General features: G+C 36.0%; 1 protein-coding gene across 15 annotated transcripts in view; it reads left to right on the forward strand.

Moving 5' to 3' along the window:
* The window catches only part of LOC117893724 (gamma-aminobutyric acid receptor subunit beta), a 28,659-nt gene that overhangs the window by 13,107 nt on the left and 2,946 nt on the right, over positions 1 to 12,606 (forward strand). For 8 of the 15 annotated variants that reach the window (XM_034800438.1, XM_034800424.1, XM_034800428.1 and 5 more), the window contains exons 4-7: positions 2,135 to 2,361; positions 3,878 to 3,960; positions 7,292 to 7,429; positions 10,163 to 10,447. In XM_034800438.1, the coding sequence (XP_034656329.1) occupies positions 2,135 to 2,361; positions 3,878 to 3,960; positions 7,292 to 7,429; positions 10,163 to 10,447 (733 nt within the window). Of the gene's footprint in view, positions 1 to 2,134; positions 2,362 to 3,877; positions 3,961 to 5,547; positions 5,686 to 7,291; positions 7,430 to 10,162; positions 10,448 to 12,606 lie in introns of all 15 variants that reach the window. The other 7 variants (XM_034800427.1, XM_034800440.1, XM_034800437.1 and 4 more) reach the window with 1 other exon arrangement.

Raw genomic sequence — 12,606 nt, forward strand, 5'->3', positions numbered from 1 at the left:
GCTGCCAAACGTCTGAACAAAATCATAATACCCTGGCTGCAAGGGTACACAAAAAAAAATACACCATAAGCTACACCCAAGCTACATGCATACGAATTTATACATATGTAAATTGTAAATGGTATAAAAAACTATATATATAAAAGTAAAACAAACAACTCGATATAGAGCCGCTCACGTTTTGGGGTTAATTGTGATGCCATTGTAGGCACATGCCCATTCCGTACCCGTGCCCCTCCCCGTACCCGAACATGCACATAAATATCCGCATTTAGAGTTGATTTTGTGTGTGTGTGTGTTCCGAAAATAAAAGCAGGCTGTCCCCTCCCCACCCCACGGGAGAACCCTTCTAGTTAAGGCCTGACAACCCAATCGTGTAGAAACTTAAGCAAAATTGCATAATCCACATTGAGTTTTATTTCCGCTTTTGATTTTGGTCTTTTAAAATGTATATTTTGTTGTTCGAAATATTTAGTTTATTTTGTGCGTGCCTGAACCGAGTGGAAACCAAATCTGCTAGCTTGAAATTAAATAAAGATAAGCCCAAAAAAACACACAACAAAAACTGCTAAGAAGATTGCAGGCAACCCACCAAGAACCGTGTGCAATTTTCGCACCATAAATAATATATATACCCATGTAGATATGTTTTTGTACTTGTATGTACATATATGCCATTTAGATATACTCGTAAAAGCTCAGTTTGCGTTAAAGTACTGCCAAAAAAGTGCCCGGAAAAGCAAGCAGTGTGTGGCGGCAGTGGGCTCTATAAATATTTATAACTACTTACAAATGTTATTACCTGCTAGCTACAAGCTACAAACTATTGTTATAACATTTACATTTGCATTTACCTTTAACATTTACATTTACATGGTTTTCCGTTTAATTTTTTGGTACCTTGTCGGCTTCTTGTATGCCCCACGTCACAGAGGTAACAACGTGACGCGCTTCAAGATAGCCGCAGTCGAACCCGTAACCGTACTCCTGCCCGTGCCCGTACTCATAGCCGTACCCTTCCTTACCCCTACTTGTAATGATATGCAAGACTGAGAGAAACAACTCGAGTAGTTGTCTTTGCCCCTTATGACCTCGCACACACTCACTCTCATACACACACAACTACACACACAGAAACAAACAGAGCATACAAAAGCCAAATTTGTTTGTCGTTTTTACAATTCCCCCATCGAATCCAAAACCAATCCAAACCAAAACCAATCCACACACAAGGCAGGCCAAAAAATGCTTCTTTCTGTGCCTTAAAACCTACATAGAACGCTTTCAGCTTCGTGGCACTGCAGCAGGACAAGCAGAATCAAGCCAACAACGATACTCCTGTATAAAGTGAACCCATTCTTGCGCCTTTTTTGCCATAGATTTAGCTAACATATACTCTTAGACCCTCCCTTGAAAAGTAGCTAGAAAAGCCAAAGCTACTTCACACCACAGCAAAACGAATCAAACGAATATTTGTGAGAGGTTTCCGTACTACTTTTATATGCTTAAACGTACCTATCCCTATCTTCTCTTTAGCCACTGTATATAAGCTAATTAAAAATGTTTAAATGTTAATTTTACTTTGATTATTTCTTTGTTTCATATGTACCCCAAAACGCTGTACAAAGTTTCAATGTATTTTGCATGCAGTCTAGAGATCCCTCCCCCGTCCGAAGACCTATTTCCCTTTGTATAAACTGAAAAATTGTTGCACGCTATGAATTTTCCTTGATTTCCATTTGCCGCAAGTTACTTTTCTTTGTGTGTTTGTGTTAAGTGTATTCGTTGTTTGACCAAATTGTGACCAACAAAAAAAACAAACTCCTTTCTTCCAGCTAATTTCTTTCTCCCTCTCTTTGTCTGTCTCTCTATGAATTTTTTTTAGTTGAACAAAATCTAAATTTTATATAAAAACACACAAAACTTATAAGTTGCTAGTGTTTGACTTTTGAGTTTTTTTAGTGACTTAGAACTACATACTAGTATTAGTAACATAACTCTAACTAATAAGTGCCTCACTGATAATTTTTACTAATATGAAAATACCTCTCAATCTCTTTTTGCTACCTTTTTCCCCCACCCGTACTGTGTGTATCACAATCGAATTGAATCGAATTGTGAATATATTAAATAGGACTTCACATTGGATTTTTACTTTCGTCAATTTTGGACCGATCCTCGTTTAGCGTATAGAAAACGACCTGGTGTAGAGACACTGTCGGTTGGATCAGAGTTCATAAAGAATATTTGGGTACCTGACACCTTTTTTGTAAATGAAAAACAATCATATTTTCACATTGCAACAACCAGTAATGAATTCATACGTGTGCATCATTCTGGATCGATAACAAGAAGTATTAGGTAAAAATCAATCAATCAATTCAATCAAACAATCTACTGCAACTCCCAAAAACTCTAAGCGCTAAGCTCTAAGCTCTGAAACTGAAAAGCAAAGCATTTTACCATTTTTTAATTGTCTTCTGTATATGTGTATGTGTATTTACAACTATTTTTACAAAGCCCCCATCCAAAAACAAAACAAAATTTACGTTATTAAATACAGCAAATACTTCAAATACTCGTACTATCCCCCCTTCGGTTTTGTTTTACAATTATCATTTACATATGTGTGTTTTTTGGCCCCCTTTTTGCAACTAACCTTTTTTTTCTGTGTGTGTATAAATCGATGTTGTAATTTACTAAATCAAATACCGAAAATGACAAATTTCTACAGAACGAAAAACGAGTTTTCCACCAAGCGAGAGTATTTTAATAACACAATTCAAGTGAGTTCAATTGGCAAGTGAAAGTGAAAGAAAGTTTGGCAAAGATACGTATTTATTTGAATGCGAGGGAAATTGCATTTGTACATTTCATGACAGTCATCATCGGTTAGAGGTGTGCAACTATCAATGGTAACTGAAAATCTACTCTGGCTACGAGCATTATGTGTTCACATTTGGTTTCGATCAAAAAACACTCGAAATTTCCATTTTATTTCCATCAGTCATGTAACACTCGATCGTCATTCCCAAATGTGCGGCCCATGAAGTATACAAAAGCATGCCGCACTAGTACCACCATCACAAAAACTACAAGAAAGAAAAAGTAAAAAATCAAACATCAAAAGCAGCAACAATCGTCGAACATTTAACCATCCGGAGATAGCATCTGAAAAAAAAACAAAGGGTACCCGTACCGTAAACAAAAAGAAAGAGGGGTGTATCTGACACCACAAAAAGGTTTGACTGGCCGCAGTAGCTAGTTGATTAGCTAGCTAGGCTACTGGGCGCACTATTTTCTACTACCTTTAAACAAGAATCTGTCCAAAATCGCCAACAAAACCTGAGCAGCCCACAGCCCACAGTCCACAGACCATAGCCCAAACAAAAGGCAAACTGAAATAAGTATGAGTAGAGTATCATTTTCCGTAGCCGTAAGCAACAACAAACAACAACAACAACCAAAACCGCCCCCCGAACTAAAGTAAGCCAAAAAGCCAACAACCAAAACTTCATGATAAAAATTATACCCTGCGTAAGAGCCTTTCGCCAATCACTATCTACAACTAAACTGCCACTGCCACTAAAAGTATCTCTCACTTACCAAAAAACAGCAGCAGCATAAAATATATACTTAACTAATAACAATAACAAATAGCTCATATCCAATTGAACTCGCTCTGTATGTAATGACTTTACCCCCAGACCTTACCCCCGTAAATGTTGTGTGTATATAGATAGAATGTAATTTCTTTGTACCCTCTGCTCGTTTGTTTGTTGATGTTCACCCTTGAAACCGTTTGCATAAGCCCTACTAATCGAGTACTCTCTCTCTCCTCCAAAATGGAACCAAAATTGCCAAATCTTTTCTACAGATTGACTATCACCGCATCGTGTCCGATGAACCTGCAATATTTCCCAATGGACCGGCAGCTGTGCCACATTGAAATAGAAAGCTGTAAGTACTTTTGATTCAAATTACATTCCCATCTAACAATAGACAAGTACGAAATGAACAAAAATAATATCAATCAAGCATAAAGCCAATTGAAATGGAAACTAAAGCTTTAATTTGAATATTTATTGTGAAAATTGTCAATGAATCATGTGAACAAAAATATATGAAAAACTCATTCAGAATATGAAGCCAAAATGCAGCGAGAGGTCGAGGCTAGAGGGCCAGAGCGAGTAGGCTAGTGTTGCTTAACTCTCTAGGACGCAATGCCAGTGTTGTCAAGTGCACCTTTTGAGCATCCTCCCCACTAAGCTCTGGCCGCCCACTCGAAAACTCTCTCTCTCCCTCTCTCAAGCAAAGGCCGTGCGCTGTTTGTTCAGTGTGGGCAGAAAATTGAAAGCAAGCATAAGTATGTATGTGAAGGATACCAAATCCATATCCTAGTAAATTTTAAGTGCCTCAACACACCCACACAAACACACAGAAAATCTTCAGGAAAAAGCAATTAAGCTGCTGCTGCCTTTGATGACAATTTGGGGAGGAGCACACAGCAAATATATATTTTGTCACGCAGGAAATCCAAATCGAAATCAAATTCGAATACAATTTACGTGTAATTAATTGTCTTTAGGCAGAGCTCAGGTCGAATTAAGTTTCTTTGTTTGTGTTGCTTTGCGTTTAGTCAGCTGAGGTTTTAGTTTTACTTTCAGAAATTCCGATTTTCAGTTTTCGTTGTGCATCATTTTGTTCAACCAAAATTGTCCCGCCCCACCCCACAACCGCAACACATTCAGTTCTGCTCATTCAAAAATCAAGTCCCACCTCAGACATTAATTTACAGCTATTGTTCTTATGTTTGTTTCTTGAACCCACCCCCAAAAAAAATAACAAATCAAAATCAATATGTTGCACAGTCGCCATGTGAGATGTGTACCCAAGTTTCATCTGCATCTACCCGAATGATTTAAACCCCAACCAGCAATCAATCAGTATCAGTATCTATAATGCATCATGATCATAGAACTTCATAGAACCAGTGTCCATTCATGGAGAAGATTGGTTGGTTTTCGGTCGCCTTCTCTCACTTACAGCAACCGCAGAAGAAGGCTCCCCAGCGCAAAGGCGATTATCTGATGACTCCAAATGTGACTCTCTGTCACATCCCCACATATCTTGCCTAAATCCTCTCTTATGCCCCCTATTAACTTAGCCTAAGAACGAGTCCCAAGTAGCTATAAGTCAAACTACCCATACACAGCACGCTTTTTGCTTAAGATCTACATAATTTATTGTATATTTATTGCGATATCATAAATAATCGGGCATAAAGAAGTCACACTCAAGCACACAGACTAACAGATATCATAGCCTTAAGAATGTATAACCATATAACATTGAGTGTCTTGTGTAAAAGTCCCCAACCCAACCAACCCGCTAACTAACAAGAATACAACACCAAAAATTCAAACAAAACAGAACAAATACAAACAGTAACAACAATTAATTAACTACTGCCCCCCATTTTTGCAACAATTACTACTACAACAACAACAACAACTACAACAACGATCTTCGATCTGAAACATGAAGTCGGTTACACGATGCGAGATATCCGATATTTCTGGAGAGATGGACTGAGTAGTGTTGGCATGAGCAGTGAGGTCGAATTACCGCAGTTCCGTGTCTTGGGACACAGGCAGAGGGCGACCGAAATAAACCTAACCACAGGTACCCCCATACATTACAAACAAATCATTACAAAAAAAATAAAAAATTTCCACAAAAAAAAGAATATGTGAATAACAAAAAAAATAATCACATTAACATTTCCTTTGTTTTTGACAAGCATTTTTCAATGAACTTTTTGTAATCGTTTTGCGTTTTCGTAATGGATTTCCGTATTCGTATTCGTATTTTGAGTTTGTGTTTTTTCGAAAAAAAGGGTTCTTAGCGCATATCCAAAACACGCACCTCTTAACCAATCAACCAACCAACCAACAGATTTTTTGTGTTTCCTCTGCCTTCCTCTACTTCTACTTGTTCTTCCTTCACCCATATACAAAAATATATATTTATCAGTATATCTTTATCGAGTGCTAACTGTAACGTGTGTGCTACTAACCAAAAAGAAACCCTCCTCCAAACCTAACCCCAACTAAAACCCATCTAAATACTTAACCCATACATATATATATACATACATTATATATATATCTACATATATATTGTGTTTGACGTGTCCTCTACTAACCTCTGTTGTGATTTATACTTTCGTTTTGCCTTCTGTTCTGTTCTGTTCCAAATCAATTAACAGATCAGTCTTGGAAGCAGTTAGAGACGTAGCGAGGCGTTAGCTAGGCCAAAAAGGATTTATGATTTTCAGTTACTATTTCTTTTTCAGTTTCAGTTATTTTCGAGTCGCAAGAGAGTCGAGTTTCGTTTGCTTGGGTAGGCTAAAACTACAGCTACAACGCTAATAAAAATCTAAGAAATCTAATTAAGAAATGCGAAAAACAATGTAAAATGCCTTTAACTAAACAGAAGACACAAGAGCACCCATTTCTGCCACCAATTAAAATAACAACAAATACCTATAACTAGCTATACGTCTAAGTACCTTAGCTTTAAGCAATCCAATCCAATACTACTGCCAATAAGAACAAACAGTAGCTGTAAGTCAATCCAGAGAGTGCGCCTACTAAATGCTCATCCAACTTTTATTCTAGTAAACCGCTTTTGCCAAAAATAAAACAGAAACCGATGCAAAACTTAATGCCTTTTTTAGTCCTAGTGCAATTGTAATATATGAACAACATTTATATTATATTATATTCTTAGAACTTCTTCTCGAGATAAATCAAAAAATATATTTTTGAACAACACTTCAAGCAGCAAGTTCTGAATGAGACTATTAATTAAAGCAAAACTACAACAAAAACTTGATACCAAATGTTCAACCAAAAATAAGAAGAAAAACTGAAAGAACTGAAAACTGATGAAAAACCAGCAGAAAAAAATATTATTGACTTTTTTTTAGAACAATTTTTATATGATCGAATAGAATCTATTAATAGTCTCACGAAATGTATTTTTTGTTTTGTGCATATTTTTCGTCAACAACAACAACAACTACGACAACCTCACCATCGAACTGTGCCTCAACAACAACAACAATAACAACAACAACTGTAAAATAAACTCGCCCAAACCAAAATACCCTACAAAAACACACCAAAAAACTGTACAAAAAACAACTTTCCAACACGAAAACCAACCAACAACGATACAACAACGAAACAACAACAACCCAACTTACTATATACACAATATATAGTCGGCTACACGATGCGTGACATACGATATAAATGGAACGAGGGCCCCAACTCGGTCGGTGTCTCGAGTGAGGTATCGCTGCCCCAATTTAAGGTCTTGGGCCATCGTCAAAGAGCCATGGAAATCAGTCTTACCACAGGTACCTGTAGACGGTTACCGATTTATCTTTCAAAACTTTACTTTTACCTACATATACATATATATATACCTGAATATATATCTATATGATGATATATATAAATATACAATCTATAAATATATCTCGTTTTGATTTTGCGTTTTCGATTCAATTCAATTCAATACTCTTGAGGCTCTTCAGTTCGATTTGTTGGCTTAACTCGTTTTGGTTTTTTCCTTTCTCGATTCAAACTAATTTCGAAGCAGCATTTTGTATAAAGTACTCCAAAATTCAATCATTCAAATCAATCCAAAAACAGGGCAGGTCCTTGCCGCAAAAAACTTGGGCTTTAACGAAAGGATGGAACCGACATGCTGGTTGAAGCACACATCCCAAAGCGTGTGTTTCAGCCAGGATGAGAGTCCTAGGAGAGAGAAAAGAAAATGCATGTTAAGCATCTTAAGATTTTTACATTAATTTCTATTTCCATAAAAATATAGCTAGCGTTTGTTTCATCAACTAATCTACTCCATAGCATACTCGTACAAATAAAGTTAACAAATAACTAAACTATCAACAAACAACAATTAACAAGTGCATTTAACATTAGCCCACTTCATAGTCTAGCCACAGCCTGATCTGATGATAGACTGAGACGCGTCTTAGTGCTTTTTCCACTCGTACTCGTATCTCGTATATCCACAGGATAACATACCCGTACTCGTACTTTTTAAAGTTTAAACGCAAAATCAACGCATGTTACAACCAGCTAGCAACAATTTTTTACCGATTCAGTTCGTTCATCAAATTGATTTTCTTTTACCGCTTACTTTTTTCTTTTTTAAATAAATCTCAGTTAAATTCGCTTTGATTTCAACGCTCATTAGTTCATACTTTACAGCGATTCAATCACGATTTGAAACCACAGCAATCAATGCAAAATTGGCACTGCCAAAATGAAAAATTTATTTAAAATTAAACCGAATCAAAAACAGAATTCAAAATGAAAATGAACGTAAAATTAATCTGCCCCCTAGTCACCTTTGTATCATAAAAACCGAATAAGCAAAGAGTAAAAATATCTTAAAAATATCCAAAAGTATGACAAAAGTATTCGATATACTACTAGCAAAGCTTAACTGAATATGGCTTTTACTTAGTAAATCATGCTTTTGATTTATGCCTGACATTAAACATTTTTTAAGCTGCCACAAACACACACACTCTCATGCTCTCACACACTTCCACTCACACATTAATTTTATTAACTAGTCACGGAATTAGTTCTTACTACAATTTAAAAAAAATTAAATAAAAAATAAAACTACAACAGCTATCTACAAAAGTATTTTAACAGTAAATAAAAACGCTATCGAAACTCATTAGCATAACCGAACAACAATTACAATAACAAACTACAACAATCGATACCAACAACAACATTCTGTATTGTAAATCAAAAACAACAAAAAGCATTAATATGGAAATCCAAAATCCAAAAAAAATTATTACCATGCTAAAAATTTTACGCAAAAAGCATTCAAACGATAGAAATACAAAATTAGCGAACAGTCGCAAGCCAGAACCGAAAAATATATAAAGTTCCAAAAACCATATCTCAAATATCTAAAAAATATATATATATATTTATCGAAAATATACAAAAAACGCCCTCCCAAGCATGCTCTCATCTTATAAAGTTTTTTTTTACCAAATCTTAACAAAATAATAAATACAATAATCAAAAGACAACAATCAAGCAACAAGTTGCAGGCAATGCGAGTGCGAAATGCTCCTAACTTAGGCCTTAGACTAGATCTAGATGCCTCCTACTCATTACTCTTCTTTTAGTTTTATTTATTCTTTAACTTATCAGGACTCGCAGTATGTTTTTTGTTTTTCTAATGCAAGTCACTAAACATTAAACTCTTTCTCTTTTATTAACAAAGATTTAAAGCAACTTCGGTCGAGTCGAAGTTTCGATATCCTTGCAGAATTCTTTATACTTATTTTATTTTCTCAACACTAATATAACTTTCCAAAGCTCGATTTGTATCTTATAAATAATCTGCAAGGATAATACTAACTTTTGAATGCCTAGAATATATTTTCAAGTTTAGTTCTTGACCTTAGCTTTGACTTGACTTTGACTTTTGCCATTTCGTTTATAACCCATATTTAAGTGTAAACATATATACATACATACATATATATATCTGATCTGTATATTGAAGTATCTTGCCTGCCTGATAAATGAAGCGATGTGTGTCGCCTAGAACGAAATCTAACCGTATTTCCAGGAAGGATTGCCAGTCAATCATTATTTCTCATGAAAATGCGCTCATACTTAATTAATTTTCTCTTCATTTGACTTTTGTCTGGGTTTGAGTTTTCTTTTTGATTTGATGTTTGAAATATACGTTTTTTTAACAATATTTTGTGTTTTTCTTTGGTGAAGAATACTTACTAACATTGTTTGTTCGTTGATATTTGCAAAACGAAATGGACTTCAATGACATACATACTAATAATATATTTTTTATATCTTTCTCGATCTCTCTTTCTGTCTCTCCCAATTTCCGCAAAAAAAAACACTAAAAACTGAAAACAATGAAAACAAAAAACTAAAAAAATAAACAAAAAATTAACTTATCAAAATAATGGAAAACAAAATATCAAATATGAATATGGTTTATAATGCGATGAATAATTGAAAAATTGAATAAATAATTGAACAATGATTGGCGCGGGCAGGAAACTATTCGCGTTTAGCCTGCGAAATTCAGTTCGTGCGCTCGATGGGCTACTACCTTATACAAATCTACATACCCTCTGGACTGATCGTTATTATATCATGGGTATCATTTTGGCTCAATCGCAATGCAACGCCGGCGCGTGTGGCGCTCGGTGTGACAACCGTGTTGACAATGACCACTTTGATGTCGTCAACAAATGCAGCGCTGCCAAAGATTTCGTACGTCAAATCGATTGACGTCTATCTGGGAACATGCTTCGTTATGGTCTTTGCCAGTCTACTGGGTAATCAAATAGCAACTACCAAAACAATCCAAAAAACCAAATACCAAAAACCAAGCCAAAAACTAACTCCAAACAACCCATTCAGTAAAAACAACCAACTAGAAAAACTCTATTTCCCCATAACTCTCTCTCTATAACTCTCTCTATCTCTCACCCACACAGCCACACCACATCACAGAGAGTTGCATACATACATATGTATCTACTATGTAGTATGTATGTATGTATGTCTATGTATGTATGTACTCTTTGTGGTTTTTCCTTTTGATTATTTCACATTTCCGTTTCCGTATGATTTTGTATACGGGCCGAGGGCATCTACATAGTAAATGTCTTGTGTCCGCTTTGAGTTTTCTTTTTAAATCACACTTTTGCCAGCTTTCCTTGCCACGCTTAGCGTTGTGCAGCCAAGATACAAGATACAACATACAGATACATCCAACACACACACACAAATTTCCTCTGCAAAACGAGCTGCGTCTGAAGAAAATTCTCCTTAAATTTTACATACATTAAATACGTACATTTCTATCAAATATCAATCCCATTTGGCCGTACCGAAACGCAGCGTGGTTTTGCCTCTCCACTGTAGTTTATTTTCTAACTTTTACATTTTTTACAACAAAAAAATACATAATATTTCACATTATTATGGAGCCAACAGACTGACGCGAGAGTCTCTATCCATAAGGATGCTGAAATGCACTGCACCGAAAAGGCACTGTATAAGGGTCTGGCACCTGTCCAGAAGTTTGATATAATTATACATTCATTCGAAACGATATTTCCATTCAAAATTCTGTGAGCTTTTTGCCAAGTAAATATCTCAAGCTTCGGTGCTGACCCCATCAAAAAAAGCTAACTTTTAACTTTTTCTCTAACTATCTAACAACTTAAAAAATACAATTCTCAAGCAACAACTTACACCCACAACTACAACAACAACAACTCCAACAAACAGCAACAACAACAGCAAGAAAGAAAGAAAGAAAGAATGAAAAGAACAGAAAAGAAAGAAAAGCAAAGAAAAAGCAAGAAACAAATCTCTTTTTTCGTATTTGTATGTTATTGTTAATTTTCTCTTTACAAAGAAAAACTATCATCTAAAGAAAATGTATGCAAATTCATAGATACGCGCCTCAGTACCAAGAATGAAGGCACGAAAATTTCCCAACAGCAGTTCCCCCAACACCTCTACCCACAGTCTCCATCCCTCAACCCACCCACTCTCCAAAAACAAAGAGAAAAGAAACGAAACGAAACGAAAAGAAATATCCAAAAATGTTTTGCACATTGCACATAGAATCGAAGCATGCTTCAGCTCTCAAAATACCCAAAAAAGTTATATCCAAAATCAAACCTCAACCCAACTCATTCAGCCATATTAGCCTCTCAATATTATATACTATATATATGCCATATACATATATATGTATATATAGCATAGAGCCGACTCAGGTTGAGTTGTGGTGTTCAATTATCTCACACATACACTCACAAGTGAGCGAACACACTCCCAACCTGAAATGGTACCCAGATATCAATATACGCCCAGCTTCCGCCATAACGCAAAATGCCAAAATGCTAAATCGCAAACCGAAATAAGAATGTACAAAACATCCAAAAAACAACGCACCAACCAAAAACCATCTAGAGCCCAGTCCGGGTACGATTGCTCGATTACATATTATACTCGTATAAATCACCTAAAATTACCATCAATAAAATTAAACCATAATATGAAGGGAGCGCATCAAAAAAGAAACGTAACGAAACGATACGAAACGAAACGAAAATCAGCATGCCCTGCGCCACACCTGGCTTGACTCGCGATTGAATTGAATCAAAAACAATATACGAAAGATAGAAAAATACAGACACAGTACACTGTAAATATGGTTCAACAAGTCGTCGATCAACAGCCAGAAGACGCAGCCCTGGACTAGACATCAGACATCAGTCATCAACGAACCCCGAACAAAAAGCTCGCCAGCCACGCAAAAACCTCAAAGTGTCCGAAATGAAACATATCTGACGATTTGGAGCCCTCAAGTTTGGGTCACTTAAATGGGTGGCCCAGACATGATGGCTGCCAGATCTAATACAGAGTTTTCGGTAATGCCAATGCCTTTTGCGGTTAGGTAAGATATGATTTTTGT

Source organism: Drosophila subobscura, chromosome J, assembly GCF_008121235.1.
Source record: "Drosophila subobscura isolate 14011-0131.10 chromosome J, UCBerk_Dsub_1.0, whole genome shotgun sequence".
NCBI classification, from domain to species: Eukaryota; Metazoa; Arthropoda; class Insecta; order Diptera; family Drosophilidae; genus Drosophila; species Drosophila subobscura.